This window comes from Panicum hallii, chromosome 3 (assembly GCF_002211085.1).
Source record: "Panicum hallii strain FIL2 chromosome 3, PHallii_v3.1, whole genome shotgun sequence".
Taxonomy (NCBI): Eukaryota; Viridiplantae; Streptophyta; class Magnoliopsida; order Poales; family Poaceae; genus Panicum; species Panicum hallii.
Genome location: NC_038044.1, coordinates 58,684,877 through 58,704,138, shown reverse-complemented (window position 1 = coordinate 58,704,138; position 19,262 = coordinate 58,684,877). Strand labels below are relative to the sequence as shown.

At 44.6% G+C, this 19,262-nt stretch overlaps 2 protein-coding genes across 2 annotated transcripts; one reads left to right on the top strand and one right to left on the bottom strand.

Annotated features, from left to right (window-relative positions):
• Nucleotides 1–291: 291 nt before the first annotated feature.
• On the top strand, nucleotides 292–3,598 carry LOC112886159 (DNA-directed RNA polymerase I subunit rpa43). The gene is made up of 6 exons (XM_025951960.1): nucleotides 292–514; nucleotides 924–1,120; nucleotides 1,401–1,510; nucleotides 2,340–2,425; nucleotides 2,913–3,023; nucleotides 3,129–3,598. The coding sequence occupies exons 1-6, from the start codon at nucleotides 405–407 to the stop codon at nucleotides 3,265–3,267; spliced, it is 753 nt and encodes a 250-aa protein (XP_025807745.1). The 5' UTR covers nucleotides 292–404; the 3' UTR covers nucleotides 3,268–3,598.
• Nucleotides 3,599–3,835: 237 nt separating this feature from the next.
• Nucleotides 3,836–7,322, bottom strand: LOC112886158 (syntaxin-132-like). Its single transcript, XM_025951959.1, has 13 exons — nucleotides 7,085–7,322; nucleotides 6,104–6,220; nucleotides 5,950–6,006; nucleotides 5,698–5,746; nucleotides 5,500–5,588; nucleotides 5,330–5,403; nucleotides 5,208–5,250; nucleotides 4,932–4,992; nucleotides 4,800–4,825; nucleotides 4,634–4,711; nucleotides 4,461–4,541; nucleotides 4,315–4,380; nucleotides 3,836–4,192 (listed from the first exon to the last, which is right to left on the bottom strand). Exons 1-13 carry the CDS (start codon nucleotides 7,100–7,102, stop codon nucleotides 4,028–4,030), a joined length of 924 nt encoding a protein of 307 aa, XP_025807744.1. The 5' UTR covers nucleotides 7,103–7,322; the 3' UTR covers nucleotides 3,836–4,027.
• Nucleotides 7,323–19,262: the final 11,940 nt, after the last annotated feature.

Sequence of the window (19,262 nt, the reverse complement as noted above, 5' to 3'; positions counted from 1 at the left end):
TCATCTAATTTCTTTCATATGTTCATATTTCGGCAAATAATTTTGAAAACAATTTCAGTTTGCTTGATCAGATATGCTGCTTCAAAAGCCGTCTTGAAAGAAGCTGGAACTATATAAGAAAAAGCCGAAATTGGCCCCATACTCTTTGCTCAAGAGTTCCTCCGACCAAACAAGCACGAGCATCCCACACCTGCACGGACCACGATGGCCACACTGCCACCGGGCCCCACAGGCAGTGGGCCAGGAAACACACGCGTCGGTGTACAAGGCTTGTCTCCCGACCCCACCGGTCTGTCTCGCCGAGCCTCTCCCCTTGCTTCCCTGCCCACCCGCGCCGCCGCCGCCGCCGCCCCACTAGGGTTTAGGGTTCTCACCACCGCCAGCAGCCGCCGCGGCCGCCCGCGATGGAGGCGCTCCGGGAGGCGGAGGCGGAGCTCACGGTGTACGTGCACCCCTCCAACGCCGCCGACGTCCCCCGCGCCGTCGCCCGCCAGCTAAGCGCGCTCCTCTTCTCGTGCGTGCCCCCATCTCCCTCTCCCTGCCTCATCCTCCCGCTCTTGCGGGAGCCATTCTCTTGCTCTGTCCCATTCACCTGAGCCAGGAAGAACCCTCGTAGCGTAGCAACGCCAATCCGCGTCGATTTGGGGGGCAATAGTCTCCGTCGCTTTGGCTGCTTACGAGCTCAAGCTCCGGAGCAAATTGATAGGTGTGGATATGATACTAGATTATGCTATTTGATTTGGTGTCCTCATATCCAATCCGTAGCATAACAAGTTCGAGGGAGATTACCATGAGCTGTAGAGCCTCCCATCCACGGGCCATGCTGCTCTGTGCTTTCTTGCATTTTTCATTTTCCCTTTTGGGGTGTTGCGGAGCTTCAGAATTCTGCGATCAATTTTGGATCATCCTCGTTTGCGACACAGGTACGAAGAGCGCTTTGATGGTGTGCTGCTGGCTCATGAAACTACATTAGTCGATGAGGATATCAAGGATGATGGAAGTGAAGTCAAGGGTAAGAAGAAAATCAGAGCCAAAATCCTGAATGGCTTGGTACCGTACTTTGGCGTCCGTGTGCATGCGAACCTGCTGATCTTCTCTCCCCAGCCGGACATGATCCTGGGTAAGTTGCTTTATTTTTTTGGCACACCACTGTAAAAGCACTTCTGTAGACCTGCTCGGCTGCATTTTGTATCAGCTCATACCAGCAGCCAGGAATGTTGCTCTTGGGGATACCACATCATATATATAACTTTCTGTCCCTATTGTAACAAAGCTTATCAGCGCTTTTGCTAACGGCTTATCTGCTTTCATATCTTGTGTGACGAATATATATATATATATAAGCCTGGTATCGAGTTTGAAATGCATAGCTCTGATGTTTAGTTGTTTGCTAACTTCAGAAGGGAAGGTTGAAATGCTCAGTAAGGAGTCGATTCATGCCATTATATTGGGAGTTTTCTCAGTGGCCATTATGTCTGATGATATTCGTGAAAAGTTCAAATTCAAAAGGGTAAGAACAACTGTTCTCTTGATATGATGAAAAAAAAAACACTATTTTACCATGATGGTTTCAAACTCCACTTTGTTCTGTTTCAACTTTATCAGCTCTTTTAGTTCCAGTAATCCTTTGTTGATAGTGTCCATGTCTTTTTTCTATTGCCTCATAAATTTTGTTAAACGAAATATATCTCCATAGAAGTAGGAACAACATATGGAATTTTATTGTCATAAGACAGCAGAAACTCTGTTTATTCTTAATTTGTTTCTATCTCTAAATGTTAGCATTTGCTTGCTTTCATTCGTTGACATATGTTGTAAATATGTATAAGACTATGTGTTTATGATGGCTAAAATTTGCTTATTTGTTGTAGTAATGTAGTTATGCGCTTGTGACTTTTGAGTGTTCTTTATACAGTAGATCTTCGAAGGTTTTGATGACAGTATTAGGATCAGCTTTACTCTGTTATATTATTTTTTTGAATCGAGGCCATACCCCATTTCCATTACATGAACGCAAATACTTTACTCTGTTATAATAAATTGGACTATTCTCAAAAGAATTTAAAGCTAATTGATGGTGTTTTACAATTGTCAATTGTCAAAAGATTCTTCTGGATGGGCAATTCCAGTGAAGCATAAATGTTTTTTTTTTAACTTTCCTATACGTGTGTGCACACAAGTCCTTTGTAGTTTTTACATGTTTGTGATGTTCTTCAGAATTCAGACCATTGTGCGGATCTTGTTATATTCTATGTAACTGCTAATTTTCATCAAGGATAATCAGTCTCATAAATATGTAGCCATAACATTTTTTATGTTATATTTCGACTTTTGCACAGAAAAGTGATGGGGGGAGATTTGTGAGCCGCTCGGATAGACAGCATGTGATTAAAAGAGGAACAATGATAAGGTTTCTTGTCAAAGGGTATGGGCTGATCTTGTTCCCCTTTTTGTCAGTGTGACATTGTTTCTCTCAACCTTTTGTTTTTCAGATGTCAGATACCTGTAGTTTTCTACATTTGTATTTTTTTCCCATGTTAGTTGCACCATCTATATGTTGCTCATGCATCTATGTGCCTGTGTACTATGGTAGCATGCTTTCTAGTGTCCTCCTTCCCTCTGCTGTGATTATGAGTGATGCCCTAAAACGTGTGATTGTATTACAACAGCACAGAATAACATGTCGTGTACAAGATGGTAGCTTTTGAATGTATCTATCATGGTTCAGCAATGTAGCAACATCTTTTGCTCATTGCATCATATACTTCGAATGAGCTTGAGCTCATCCTTGCAATGTGTTACTTGAGAAGTGTATTATATCATGTTGTTGAAATGATTGGAAATGGTTTGTGGATGATCCACATTCTGAGACTAAATAAATTAATTATTTTTCTTCTGATGTTCAATCGCAGGGTGGATACAGAAATGAATTGTCATATTACTGGATCTTTAATCCCACCTCACACTGGATCGATGCGTTGGTTGTCAGTACACGATGCTGAATATGCAGCAGAAATCAACAGGTCTGGATATGCACACATGTTTTCATGATACTATTAGAAATTTTACTTTTACCCATTCAGCCTATTCAAGCTCTCTGATAATAAGTGTTCTGTTCAAATCTTCAGTGGTAACAGAAGATCAAGGAATGTCAGCATCAAAATTGAGCAGAATGAACAAGAACACAGAATACTCAAGAATGAAGATAGCATGGTGAAATCTGAACGGGCACACAAGTCCCGAAAGAGGAGCATTGAGAACCGATAATTCATGGAGGTTGTGAAGAATTTTGTTTGAATGCAAGAATGTTGGCTGGATAGTTTTGTGCAAAGCAGACAATGAAGGCCAAGTGGGCTTGTATGTGGAAGTAATGTTTTGCTTCAATGGTTCTTGCTGTCTTTTGATGCTTACTGGGGAGAAGGTGCATCTCAGTTCAAGAAATGGTGCTTCAGCCTGTTCAGAACCTGGCAACCTGCTTCCCCTGTGGCTTAGAGAAGTGTACGGTGATGTAAAACAAATGAGGATTGCATTTGTAATGATCACTTTGTCTACGAAATGGTCACTGATCTCATCCAATGAACCAATGTTTAATGGCAAATCTGATGTTTCATGTTTTTTAAAAAAAACCCTGATGTTTCAATTCTAGCCTCGTGACTTAGGTGTTATTTCTTGGTCTTCCTATAAAATCGAAGCTGTTTTTTTGGTGTCGTGGTGCCTTTATTGTATACAACTCTTTTAAAGATAAAGTACTGCTACCAAGGCAATTCAAATGCAGATGACTTCAAGAATACTTGCTGCATATCAAGCTGGGTGTCAGCTGCATTCGAAGCAAGCATAATTGAAAGAGTTGCACACCCAATATATCCAATTTGAATCAAACAATATCTGAACGAGTTCAGACCCAGAGTTTACAAGACGATGTACAGGACGCTCTTGCACCTTCTCACATATGCACAGCTAGAACACGAATGCTGAGTAGCATCACCAACAAAAATCAAAATGATAATTATGCTTGGATGCTGCTTATCTACTTCCCCCATGACCACGGTTTTAGGGAGAGGATGACGACAAGCACGATTATCAGGAGGATGATTATCGCTATGCAGGTCCATTTTCGTGTGTTCTTCTGCAGCTTCTTCGCTTTCTGGAGAAGGTTTGTTCCGGTCTGAATATGCTCAGCTGCGCCTGTGACCTGAGCGGAGAAAATCAGAAGTCAGAACAGCCTGAATCTTGCAATGAGTATGGTACCAATAATTCCGTGCTGCACGTCCTCCAAAATAACGATACATTAGTGACAAGCACCAATCACCATACCTGTGTCTCAATGTTGTCCAGCATCTCTCCTTGAGCTTCGACCAAGACAGCCAAGTCGAGGAAAATCTGCATTCAGGAGCATTTTATACCTGGTAAAAGCAGCGAGTCCTTGAAACCTTAATGTTGGAGGATTGGCCATTCATTACCTGCTGCAGATCAAGAAGCTTCTTCTCAATCTCTTTCACTGCATCGTGTCGCTCCTGGATCTCCTGCAGTGTGTCCAGCACCTGCAAAAGCGTGAAATTTAGGTAAGACAATCCAGCTTTGTCAGCATCCAGGCTGCAATTCTTGCAGTTGCACGGGCCAAAAGAACTAGTACCCTTCCTCGCCCTTGCTCCTGAATTGCTCTCTGAAAGATCTGCTCGCCGTCGCCTGTTTCTATCAGCTTATCGATAGTCTGAAATTTTGACTCTGTGTTAGAAACAAGACGTGTGGATTTCCTAACGGTGAGGACTTGAAGTAAAAGGTTATATGAAATTTCTTACCTCTTCATTAGCACGCTCGCCAGTAACTGTTCATTTGGATGTTTTGCACGACCAGTGAATACAATAATTCAGACTAAGATAAAACTGAACTGCAACGAGCTAAACAGTGTTATAGAGTTTGAGAAAACAGACCAGTGAAAACACGGCGCTCCACTACATCACGGTATTCCTTCTGAATTTCTTCTCTTAATGTCTGTATACATATATCTCATATTAAATTCACATGCCGATTCACGAACAAACATTTATAATCTTTAAGTAGCATAAACTGGCATTTTAGCTCCTTTTCAAGCTTCATCAGACTAAATGTTCTACAGACACAAAATAACTGGCACACGTGTGTTCAGAAAACAAGTTTAGCATGCACAATCTGAACAAGAACTGAAATGCAAAGTTAAAAAGAAGTACCTGAAACTCCAATATACGTTCTCTCAACCTCTTTGTCAAAGCACTGCAACAAGATTACCAAGCAATCAAGAATACCTCAAGAGGGAAATGAACAAGTAAAGGAATAATCACAGGGGCCTTACACAGTTGTTGTTGTCCGGGATCGGTCCACACCTGATCCCTTGCCAAATCCTGGCTTTTGTCTGTTTGCAGCATTCTGGAGAAAGGAAATCAGCACAACTTAATATAGATGGTGAAATCTATTAGCAGACATAACTGATTAGTAGAAAAAAGTCAGGACGGCTGCACTAACATCTTTGTTCAGTTGCTCTACTTTTGATTTTGCCAGACGTGCAACCTTCGTCACTTCATTGACATCCTTCTCCATGCGCTTTTTAACCTCTTCAAAATGCAAAGAAATCAAAAACACATTAGTGATGCAACACTGGGGGGTGAAGAAAATTCCTATGCTGCTCTACATGCAGGAAAGAATCAATATCCTATATGTTACCTTTCATCGCAGATGCCTTTGTGACAACTTTGGACTCCTCATTTGAGCTCTGCATAAATTGAGAGTCTTAGATGAAAGCTAATATTGTTCAATCAGCAAACATGCAAACAGCATCTAGAAATGCATATATCAGACAGATTCTGAAGTACCGCTGTGATATGGCATTCCCAGATCCTAACAATTGACCACAATATCTTGAACTTAAATAATTCAACAAAAAGAAAGTAATTCCAATTTGGCGTTGGTAGTCACCTGAAGGTCCTTCAGTAGCTTTGTCAAGGTATTGAGCAGGTTTTCGATATCCTTGACCTGAATTTTGTGATAGCACAAATTATTCAGTTATTGACCACTTCAGGTGTTGTTAGTGGGAGACATATCAACTCTGCCAAAAAAGAAACACAGTGACCTGTTCAAAGAAGCCCTCGAAACCAGGCTGCGCAGAACTTGTCAAGTCACCCTGCAACCCGAGCTCGATGTCGACATTTCCAGGGACCTGCTCCCTCTTGCCGAGCTCAAACGAGTCCTGTCAAGTCGAGATAAAAAATAAGGCTGCAGAATACACATCTAGTTTCCACAAAACCACGGAGGTAGAAGCCTCCTAGACACGAAGTCAAACATGGACTCTGAGTTTGCACAGGCTTGGACTAGAAAAGTAGCACGGTGCCATTTTCATATATCAAGATTGAATTTTTCAGACCATGATGTTCGGTCAAGAGAAACAGAGTGATCATGCCAAAGCTGAAACTACCTTTTTCTCTGGAAGCTGAAAGAAAATAAAAACGAAACATCCAAATAATCATGATACTATCACCTAAAGTGTTTCAGGCATCAAATTTATTTTCAAGTATAGTACTACCGCACGAACAGAGCAAGCTCTGAACAACTCGAAATTTACAAGGACAGCTACACCAGGAAACGATACCATCAGCTGGCACCAAGTTTTTATCGAGAAAAAAATTAATTACATTATCATCCCAACAGAGCACGTTCTCAGCATATCAGATGTTCCATAAATAACTACACGAGCAAGAACACCGGGACCGGGTAAAGATCATCAACCCTTGCCTGCCGAAGTTCATCAAGAAAATTAAATGGAAAAAATCCCAAACTTTCCATAAACAGCAACACGAGCAAGATCATTTGGTACTCGCACCAAAGCTCATCAAGAAAAAAATATAAAACATGAGCTGATCAAGGCCGCCCCAGTCACAATTCATAAAACCACAACCGGAGCAAGAACCTCCGGAAACTGAAAACCCTGACGACCTCGACCGTCAGAGCAAAAGCAACCCGTGAACCCATCCTTTCCCGGCAAGAACACCGCGAGCGCAACCCAGCCATGCGACGCGAGAACAGTGAGGGGGCAAGGCGCGTCGGGAATCCGCACCGTGAGAAGGTTCCGCATCCTGGCCGCGCGTGGCACGGCCGGCGGTGCGATAGCGCGCGGGATCGGCGCCGGAGAACCGCGAAATTCTTCGCAGGCGCGCGCTCCCGGCGGGCGGAACGGGGCGGGGAACTGAGGGTTCGGCCGCGGATTGGTGGGTGGAGAAGGAAGGCTCCTCGGAAGGGAGGGAGGCGAGGAACGGGAGAGGCGCGTCAGAGGAGGTTTATTGACTGCGAAGCAGAATTTGGCCGCGGCCGCGTGGAAGTGGAAGACTTTCTAGAGGCTCTTTTGTTTTTTTTTGTGTACCTTGAGAGTGAAGGATCTAACCTATCGAGGGATTTTTCTCCACATTACTACAAATATAAGTTTTTTCGATAGGAATTTAACCGCTGATGCGTGAGTCCGAGGACCCACACGTCAGTGGGATAAGTCGAGGTTTTACGCTTGCTTAGTTGGTAGAGGGTGTTGTCGAACAGTAATATTTTTTAACGGCTCCATCTGTGTACCGTGGAATTCTTAATACAACTGAGAAAAAAATATTTGCTAGCTTTATAGTTTCCAATCCAATATAACATATATTTTGTGCCGTATAAATTGTTTTTTTTCAAGGCTGCAAGCCGTATCTTCGATCTCGTGCGTTTAGGACGAGGTCGGTTTCATCAAGATGAAACTGTATTAGTTTTATCCACTTTTTTTTAAAAAAATTAAGCCTTTGCATTTGCTTTTAGGAGTATTGATGTTCCATCCTTTTTGTTCTCATTCATTATTAGCTCATCCCTCAACTACATGGACTACAACTAATCTCCCTCTCATGTTTCGTTAGCTTGGCCATTTTTCCTCTCTTGGTTCCATATTTTTTAGTTATTGTGCCATACCAAACAAAGCCTTGTAGATTTGAGTGGGGCGAGTAGGATTTCAAAAGATGACGCGTGGAAGAAAATTATAAGCGCCCAATAACATCGTCATTGCGCAAACAAGAGAAGGGCGATTGTTCATTACTGCAGGACTTTCCTCTTTTAACCAGAGAGTCCGTTTAGAGCACATGCAAGCAGCTGGGTAAATTTCCAACGTTGGAAGTCTTCTTAGCCACGAAGGAAAGAGCATCGACATGGGAATAGTCAGCTTGAAGCGCGACAGCTACCATTCTCCGTGTGGTGTCACATTAGCATAATCTTGTCAGAACTACTAACGTGTCTGTCAGATGATTTTTTGCTGTATTGCCACCAATGATCTTGATTCATAAAACTGACAGTACTTGTTTTCTTTGTTTTAGTTTTTTTCTGTGAAACTATATATATGGTCTAGGTATATCTTTTCGAGAAAAAAATGGTGCTAGATCTGCATTAATTTTCCAAATACAGGACTTTTGCTGGAGGTGGTTAGTGATGCACAACAATGTGTTTGGGCCTAATGGAGCCTTGAAGTTTGATGGCCTTGCCACCAATTTAGGCCCATATTTCGGCTCCATGGGCTTATTCAGAATGCCAAAACCAATTTTATTTAGGCCACGGATTTGGAGATTGATACCAAAACTCGGCAACATATACTAGCAGGACTTTTGACAACTTTTGGCTAATATAACTGGATGTAGAAATGAACAAATTTTGTGTGGACCAGTTTAAATTAGTGGAGACTGACATGTGATCTGGCAGCAAGAAAAGGGCACGGGGTCAGCAGAATTTTAGCTCGCGTAGCAAAACGTTTGACACATTACAAGTATATTTTCTTTTTTCTTTCTTTTTGCATATGCTGCATGTTGGAATCTGATGAGCTTGTTGTCAGCACAAGATGCTGAACTTGCTCTTGTCACAAGTTGGAGGCTCACAAACACTGCGCACACCAAACAAGCTATGTGGTAAGGGGTGAAACGACACCGAGATCAGCTCCATTAACACTACTTTACTAGGAATTTGCAGGATTTAGTCGGGATCAACTAACCCCGGCAAAGACCTGGCTCCGTCCCTGTACGTGGTTGCATCCTAACACCTACTGTACGCCCAAAATAAGATTGAAAGTCTAGCCTCGTGTGGCGTAGACACGTGTCATATACCATAAAATAAATGCATCCATACGAAATCCTAACAATTAGAATTTCATTCGCTGCTGTGTCACAAATCTTTACCAAGCACGTAACATTTCCCTCTTAATTTTTGATTTGATCCATCTTGTGTCATCGATACGTGGGCCTTAGTCCATCCTGTATGTAAGTCAGATCAGTCTTCGTCCACTACTCGATCACGTACACTACCGGAAACGCAGCCTTTGCCGAGTGCAAACTATCGGGCATTCGGCAAAGGAAAACACACGGTGAACTCCTCCTTTGCCGAGTGCCATACACTAGGCAAAGAAAAACACTCGGCAAAGAATTTTTTGCCTAGTGTCGAGCACTCGGCAAAGGTATACACTTGGCATACGAGTGCCAGAACGTAACAGCAATTAACGGCGTTAGTCTTTGCCGAGTGCCTAGTCGAAGACACTCGGCAAACAGGAGTTTTGCCGAGTGCCTAGGCAAGACATTCGGCAAAATATACATATTTTTTTCTTTATTTTATCTAAAATTTTTTCTATTGTCATCCTACATTCTCCTCAACAACATATGTAATTTAGGTTCATTTATCGAAGTGTTTGCTATATTTCATCAATTTATTTTATTTTATTGCATTTCTTGAATAATTCAAATTTGAACTGCGTGGTCATTCGAATATTGAAAAAATGAATGAAAAAATGTTATTCATGTTAATGAGAATGCTTTGAGGCCTTATCCAAGAAAGGACCAGAAATTTCAAACCTACTATTCACGAAACATGGCGACTAAATTGTGTTCAAGTCGTGTTTAAATTGTATAAAAGGCAAATTTGGTCGGAAAATTATGAAACTTGTCGAGATGTCATGTTATCATGTGAGGACACTGTGATAAAATTTTTATAAGATTTTGTAAAAGTTTGACATCTACGATGCTTAACACCTAATCGGGCTTCACGTAAAATCATACACATCTTTAGAGAACTTTCAATTTGTATGCATCGTATGTTGTAACTCTCACGAAACCTCATCAGATTTTTATCACAGCTTCCCCATCTGATATCATTACATTTCGACAAGTTTCATGATTTTTGGACCATATTTGGTTTTTATACATTTTAAAAACAAATGGACAAGAAGTTCGTCGTCATGTTTCGTGGACAAGAAGTTTGAAATTTCTGATTTTTTTCTTGATAAGGTCTCAACGCATGCTTCAATAACATGAATATCATTTTTTTCATTCATTGTTTTCCATTATTCGTGTGACTTGTAGTTCAAATTTCAATAATTACAAGAAATTCAATAAAATAAAATAAATTGATAAAATATAGCAAACACTTCGAGCAATGGGCACAAATTGCACATACTGTTGCATATAATGTAAGTATCACAACAAAAAAAGTTCGGTGCTAAAAAGTGAAAAAAATGAAAATTGTTTGCCGAGTGCAAGGATAAGCACTCGGCAAATACGTCATTTGCCGAGTGTAGGGCTCAAGTCACTCGGCAAAGAATATGAATATTTAAAAAAAATTGGATTTCTTTGACGAGTGCCATATCCGGGCACTCGGCAAAGAGGGGCCTTTGCCGAGTGCCGCAGATCTGGCACTCGGCAAAGAGGTCCAAAATTTACCCGAGGCCGGCCCATTTACCTTTCCAGCCCATCAAAACCCTAAAATCCCCACCCTCCGGCCTCCAGGCACGAGGCACGCGAAGGACTCGGCGGCGGCGGCAGCGCTTGTTCCTTCTTCCTTGCAAAGGTCGCAGCCGCGCGCTAGTGCCCTGGCTGGCACCGGCCTGGCCCCTGCCGAACCTTCCATGCAGCTCCTCTGCTCCACCCCCTGTCTGGCCTGCAGCTGCTACATAGGACGCGCGCGTGAGGAGCTCCACCCCTATCCGGCCGGCCTGCAGCATCTGCAGAGGATGCGCGCGTGAGCAGCTGGACCCCCTGTCCAGCCAGCTGCTGCTGCTGCAAGGGGTGTGCGCGTGGAGAGCCACTGGCCGCCGGCCGCGAGTAGGGTGCGTGCGTGCTCCTGGCCTCCGCTCCCTGTCAGTGTTGAAGCCCTGAGAGGAGCTCTTGGAGAAGAACGTCAAGCGGCCGGACTTGAAGCAAAGCTTCCCTGTGAGTGGCTTCTAATTTTCTCTAGCGATTAAGGTTCCTCCTTTCAAATAAAGTAATTGATTTGTAGCTAGCATCTTTATTTCTGTTTTGAGCCATATGATCTACATCTGTGTGTTAAATACCAATTGGTTGTTCGTGAAGCAACATTATTTGTGATGATGTGTAGTGTAAAATTTGTAAGAAGTGATTGAAATTTTGGAGTGCATGAATGTAGTAGATTAATGTGCTCCTTTATTGCAATATTCTTTTGTTGTTATATGCAATCAGTGATAACTAATGGATTAGAGGCAATTTCAAGTGAAATTCTGCCAAAATTTTTAGAAAATTTGAATTTGATCCGATATTTCCGATATATCCTGTTTACCCTGTTTATCTGTAACCTCCGATAATTTTTTTTCCCCGGTAATGAAAACTCTGGTGCCGAGTAGCGCTCCCCGGCTGGAGCGCCCCGGACGCGCCGCCCCACCCCAACCTCTCCGGCTGCGCCGCGCCGGCCGGGCCTCGTCCGTCCTCACTGCAACCTCCTCCTCCCCGAAAGCCACGCCGCCCCGGCCGTGCCGGACAGCGCTGCCCCGAGGACACGCCGGCCGCGCCCGCCCCCTCCTCCTCGCACGGCCCGGAACGCGCCGCAGGGCCCCACCCCGAGGTGGCCGCGCCCCTGTCCGTTCGTGCCCGTGGTGATCCGAGACGGCGGCACCCCGGACCTCCTCACCGCTGTCACACCGACGACCTGCTCGTGGTGACCTCTCTTCGATCCTGCCCGTGGTGACCGTGCCAGCCGCGCCCCGATCGCACCTCACACCGCCGATTGGAAGGTATCGGGGACATTCACTCTCGGTTACACCATTCATATGCAAATTTCCATACTTCGTTTTTATTAATGAAAAACTTGCATTGCAGTTCAGCATCGTCTCCGGCAAACTTGCATTGCAGTTCACTTTCCTATAGATGTAGGGCCGTTACATCCTATAGACGTAGGGCAATTGATATTACTCTGTCTCCGGTGTATATGTTAGAGGATGGAAGACCGTGCGTGGATGTACACTGGCCGCCCAAGTCAGGCTGAGATGACTAGTGAGTGGATCAATAAGACCGATGCTTTCTTGGAAATGGCGTTTGGCGAAGCTGCTAAAGAAGCGAGCATGATTCTCTGCCCATGCAGCAAGTGTGCAAACAGGAAAAGACAAAATAAGAAGAACATGGAGGAACATCTTTGCAAGAATGGATTTACGGCAGACTATACCCGGTGGATCTACCACGGTGAAGCCAATCATATGAGAGAGGATGTGGTGAGACCACGTGTCGAGGATTATGATGCTGATGCCGGTGTAGCGGACATGTTGGATGACTATGGGGAGGCACGGTTCGCTGAGGGACAAATGGAGGAGGAGCCAGAGGCGACCGCAAAGGCATTCTACGACATGCTTGCCGCGTCACATAAACCCCTTCATGGACATACGACGGTTTCTCAGCTTGATGCCATTGGACGCATAATGGCGTTAAAGTCGCAGTACTGGATTGCCGATGGCGCAATCGACTCGTCCTCTACTCCTACTCTTTCTCAGATTCGAGCAAGGAGCGCGAGTGCGAGCCCAGCCATACGACCTTGGCAAGACACTTCACACCATCAGATACAGGCGCTCCAGGTTATTCCTTCTTTATCCGTCGTTCGTTGATTATTACATACCTTTTCTTTGCATTATTGTAATATTGGGGTGAAAACTGTGCAGGGCCGGCTGGAAGAAAAGACCAGGAAATGATAGGAGTTGGAGCAAAGAATGAGTGATGTACTTACATGCAGAGTCTTAGCGCTGCAACGGGTGTACCTCCGCCAGTTTCTCTGTTCGCGCAACCTCCACCACCTGATCCGTACTCTACTCCTGTGAGTGGGGATAAGTTGTATTTATGTATGATCGTCATTTATCTTGTCTCACATGCAATCTCTTCTCCTCTTTGTAGTGACAATCGGCGGCATCAAATGATCCGCATGCTACACCATCTCCAAATCAGGCAACTCCAAATCAGCCATCTCCAAATCTACCACCTTGGTGATGGTTCTCGAAATCGGTATGTCCTTGTCATTTTGGTTACAAATCTGCATTCCTAATATTATGCATGCTTGTTGGTCAAAAAGAGTATGAAATCTTTTGTAGTCAATGCCTTTTAATTTCGTAATATATTGGTACACTATCTATGCAGGAAAGAGAGGGATTTGAGAACCTTCACTTGACATTGGAAAGATTTGTTGGTGATGGCAAAGAGACTAGTTGTTGTAAAACTTGTATTGCACTTTGTAGACTTGGCATTTGAGAACCTTTATCGTTGCTAACTCTTGTGTGGTGCACTTGTGTATGTGATTTTAGTTGTGTGATGATGAGATTTTGGTAAATTTGGTTGTGTGATGATAAGACTTGGGTGAATTTGGTTGTGTATGTGAAATTTTAAATAATATGCCTATGTGTGCTTGTGTAATATGGAGGCTCCCCATCCGGGGACGGAGAAAAAACTAAATGAAATCTATCCTGTGTGTATGCAAAAATAGCTGGAATAATTAATGAACCCGCAGATTTAGAAGAAAGAAAGTCTATCCTGTGTGTATGCAAAAATAGCTGGAATACTCCGAGTTGCACGTGCGACTAGGAGTCAGTGCGTCGCAGAAGGAGGCCCTGGGTTCACTGCACTGCAATGTGAGCCCACACCGCTACAGTTGTCTTTTAGGTTAGGGACTAGGGGATGAGGGGCTGCTGCGGGATTCCAAAGGTACCAATATAGAAAGTTGAGGCGGGTTGGTCGGGGACCCTGCCAGCATGGAGCGGTGGCGAGACAACAGGCGGGCTAGGGCCTAGCCAGCGCGGGGAGGGCCGCAGGTTGCGGGAAACTGGGTCCGGTGGTAAGATCCGCATGGAGATGAGGAAGGCGGGGATACAAGGGCGAGCTGAACTTAGGAATGGGGGCTTATGCAGCACTGCTGCTCGGACAATGCATTGTGTATGGACGGAGGGACTCTGGCGTGCATCAAGATTTAGAAAAGAATGGATGAATGTCGCGTGCATGTGGCGACTAGTGGTAATTAATAAAAACCATTTCCGGCCTACCAACCTAGATGGGCCCGGTTGGCCCACCCAAAATTTACCCCCGAGCTCAATTTTTCTGAGCCATTCGATTGCGCCATCAAACGGAGGCCAACGTATCCGAATCACTCCTCTCCTACCTTGCCTTAATCCCTTGGAAGATCGGACCATAGCCCCACCCATCGTGATCGTTGAAACCCACGAGAAAACCCATGATCTCACAGTATGGCGGAGAGCCACCACCGGAGATAGATGACCCCTCCGATCGGTAAGAGAACCCTCACCTCCTTGCTAGGGTTCGCATTTGCCCACATTTCACTAATGCCCCCCTTTGTTCTTAAGGAATCAGAGCCATGGTGAGTGTTGTTTGCTCGTCGCTCCGGCAAAGTCGACATCACCTTCCTAGAGGCAAGGGTGCCCTCCTTGTTAGCAGCGGCTGCTCACGGCATATGTTCATGCTCCGGTGTTGCGGCCTTCTTCATCATACCTGGGTGCCGTCGGCTTCCCGCATCTCAGGGAGCCAATCATGCGGTTCACTTCGAGGGCCTACTCGTCCGTGATGAAGCGCGGGCTCCCTTGCAACTCGGCAATTGCTTCAACGCCAGTGAACAAGTCATATTTGTTAGCTAACATGGCATCATCTTCTACACGCGCAAAGCTACCTAGCCACCCAGAGAACATGGTGGCAACAACTACACAATTGAAGAGATCTACCCTGCCAAGAAGAAGGCAATTGTTGAAAAACCCGCGAACAATTCCTATCTACAGGTGTCGATGTTTCGATCACCGAGTAGTAATTAGCGTCGCGCTTCTCTATAGCTTGATGGCTAAAAATCAAAGGTAAGGGTTTAGACTGGTTCGGGCGAATGCCCTACATCCAATATGGGTGGTGTTCTTCGTGTTCCTTGCGTTCGAATGTTGGGTGCTTACAACGAGGTGCTTGCAAGCGGTGTGTGTGTAGCGTGGAGTGTTCAAATCATGAGAGAGAAGGCCCAGCTCCGCGTTATATGCCTAGTGGGCTGGGCTACAATGTGTGAGAGAGGGGTGCCTCGCCCCCTAGGGTTGACATCCCAGGAAGGAGGTCGACGATCCTACACATGTCCCGCCCAAGGCCCTCGGTCGATTGTGCTCTGCCGCGTCCCGAAGCCAAGTCCTGTCAGCTCGACTCGCGGCACCGCCTGACTTTTCCTTGGTCCCATCCGCCATCCCTGTGGCAGGAGATGGCGTCGTCGTACTTGCGACACACCCTTCCTAACACGCCGGGGGCGGGGCCTCTCGTCTAGTCGGCAGGGCTAGCCTCCCTCGCAAGGTCGGGAGACCAGGCGTCCTGCTACCGTTGCCATTGGTCTGAGACGGGGCCCGCTAGCTCGGCTCGCCCGCCTTGCCCTACGCCTGACAGCGGAGGGTGACCTGGCACGAACTATCTTGTCGAGCTGACGGAGGGGGGCGTGGTAGGCGTGGCGTTGGTTGCGGCGTCATGATGGCCCGGCTGACCGGAGGTGCTACCATTGGTCCTCCGGTCCGTAGACAACGTCCCTACCCCGGCTGCTGGGCGAGGGGCGCGCCTGCATGTCTTGTTGAATCCTGCATAGTTAATGCTCCTTCGTGCCTTTCCTAAGGGATCTCAGGGTCGGGCTCTGCCCTAGGCTTGATGCGAGCTCCACAACCCCGCATGGTTCATTGCAGGTCGGGAAGGCACCACGTGTCTAGGGCTCTGTCACTGCTGGACCTTCGCGCCTTCTTGCTGATGGGCCGGCACTGGCCAGGCCTTTGTCTTGGCGGATCGGGCTGCCTGACAATGGTCGGCTAATCCCTATTTAGACCCTTGAGGGCCTTGCTTCGGGGTACCCATGGTACTTAACCCTGTCAACAGGGCAGAGCAATTGCTTAGAGGGTTCGGAAGTGCTGCTACGCAGCGCTACGGCTGCAACGAGAGAACAGCTGGTATAGTAAATAGCCGAGTAGCTTAGGCTACGCTAGCTGTGAAGCTAAAGATTGTTCCATTCCAAAAGCCACTGCCCAAGTCACCAACATCACCAGAGGTGAAACGCTACATGAAGATACCTCAACTACCAAACCAATTTGGATGCCAAGGTGCACGGCGCAAGAAGCGCACCAAGCTTCCCCGCCCTCTGCCTCGTCCACCACTTCGTGACCCTGCATCTCAGCCCATAACCCTTGGTCCAATCATGAATATTGAGTCGTAAGTACCATTATCTTCTATAAACCTTGAACCATCAGTATTCGGAGAAGCATCGTTAAGATGAGCAATGCTGAAAAGAATGCAAGGCAATCTTCTAGAGTATTCTCCACCATGTAAGAAGAAGATATTTTTCATGAAGCACTCTAGATTTAGTAATAAAGAAAATTAGAAAATGTTAGAATATCTAGATATTCTCCCTTTGGCCTATAAATAGAGGTCTACTCTCTTGCCATGGCATTCAACCGAGAGCATGGTAGATGAGAGCAAGGGTGATAGAGTTGGGTACAAAAGAGTAAGGGAGAAGGGTAAGTGTTGGCTAGCTACTAAAGAAGAGAGAGTTGTATGCTCTTGTGTAGTATTGTTGTGTTCTAATAAAGTCTTGGTTTTGTAAGTGCTAGTTTTTCGGTTAAGCCATATAGTTTCTAAGTACTTAGTGTATAATTCTCATCCATCGAAGGTTGTGCTTTAGAACAATATGAAGTTTGTGTTGTAGAGCAGTACACATGTCAAATACATAGTCTCAGATTAGTCTTCTATCCCATTTACCAGAGTTTAAGTTGGTAGAACCCTTACACTAACCCGTGGCTGATGCAATAGTTTTGTTTCATACATAGTATATGATGTTGTAGTCTATGGAGATTTCTCCGTACTGGTATTTCTGTTGTTGCAGACAATGTTGGTTTGAAAATAGTTGGTGTTTGCATATATTTTTACTAGTTTGTGTTTAATTGTGTTTTGTTTGTGTTGTTGATTTCCTTGCAACTTAAGTTGCATTATGTTGTTATATTTTGTTATTGTATAGTTTTGGCAATCAAAACAGAAACATGGAAGTACGATTTCGCAAACCATTACTATATAAATGATAATTGTGTGTTTCCTTCATATTTGTTTTACAGCTGTGTATGTAGCGTGATGTAAGACTAAGAGGAAGAAGGGAAGTTACTAGTACTAATATATAAGCAGTGTAAGCTTCATAACTTTAGCAAGCATCAAATTAGCTAGGTCACTACTAGAGAAAACCCTCGTAGATACGCTTTAACTTAGGGATAGCTATGCTTTATTTCATCTCTAGTGGAGTTTAGATACGTTTTAGCAAAATGTATCTGGAGGTCTCCGCATGGACCGTATAAAGATTTGTAGAGACGAGTTTTGAAACGTGTCTAGAAAATATGAGACGTTTTGTAGATACGCATGCGGGGTCTTCCTGTTCACAATAATTGTAAAAAATAAATAGAAAAAAAGAGGATTCAAACCTGGTTCTCCCAACTAGCATTGAAGCCAACTAACCAGTGTACAACAACCAATTTATGATTACTAGTATTATTTTTATAATTTTATTGTCTACGCCTTGATCCAAGTGCCGGCCATGGACTCGATTTCAATGCCTCCAACTCCTCCTTGCTGCCACTATGCGCGATCCTGATCTTTATTCCGCACAGATGCTGGGCATTGAGGAATTGAGACAGGATCATGGGAGCGGACCTCCGCGCCCATGAGAGGAGGAACATCAGTCACGATTCACGAATACAGTAGATCGAAGAGAGGAGGAAGACTCAATGTATAGATTTTTCTTGTTACTATGCTGGATATGCATATATTTTATATAATATATAAAGGAAGACACATCCAATGGTGCTTCTTAGTTGGCATGCCAGGTGCTTTTTTTTATCTGGAGGTTGCAGGTTCGAAGGACAGTCTGGTTGTTGTTTCTTAACATTTTCAAAAAATGCCACTCTAATTTCTTTGTTGGTTGATACATGTTAAAAAATTGTACCTAGAAGCACATCTATAATTACTTCTACTTGGAAGCCGATGTGTGCATCAACACCAAGTTTTTGATGCGCTTTCTTAAGACATGTCAACACTATCTAATAACATATCTAGATACTAACTTTACAAGTGCTTTATTAAAACATGTCAATACCTGTTTAAATCGTATCTAACTTGTAAGTTTTGAAACGCTTTATTGAAACGTATCAACAACCATATTTAATAGCAGAACCACATAAAATGTAGATACGCTTTCAATAGCATAGCAATGGAAGCGTAGCTACTATCTGATTTTGTTGTAGTGGGTCTACAGGCTGCACCTTGCTTCTAACCTTCAAATTTAGATGCTAGGTTCACAGAGTTCAAGTGACGCTTTGTAGATACTTACTGATGATGGGAAGTTTGTAATTCGCTCGCTACTGCTGATACTTGTCTCATATCACCGTGCTTGTTAGTGTTTCTCGGATTTGTCAATTGAAGATTTCTTGATTAATGGGGAGGGCAAGTTCATGCTGAGAGAGAGTATTTATTTTCAAGGACGCACAAATACTGGAATTCATAAGGATTATCTTAATGCATCAAAACTGGTCTTAGAACTGTTTCATGCTTCTGGTGACAACGCTATGTCAAAATACCTCTCTTGATAGAGGAATGTTGTTGGATAGAAACCCAACTACTTCAAACATTTGAACGGCATCTTTGTACCATCTTTGTACATCGACAGCGTGTCCCCCTAACTCCACCCCTGATAAAAGTGTCACGCCTGCTCACGCGGCCACCGCCCCACCACGTCTGCTCGCATGCGCGGTCTCCCCATCGACGATGGCTTAGACACCACCCACCAGCTATTCGCATGTGCTTAGGGCACTCACAGTGCATCATGCCGCCGCCGCGCTCGGAGCACATCTCCCGGACGTGGTGCAACTTCTTGACGACAAGATTCGTGATGAGCTGCAGCAATGAAATGGGAAGGCGTGTTATATGGTAACTCAAATA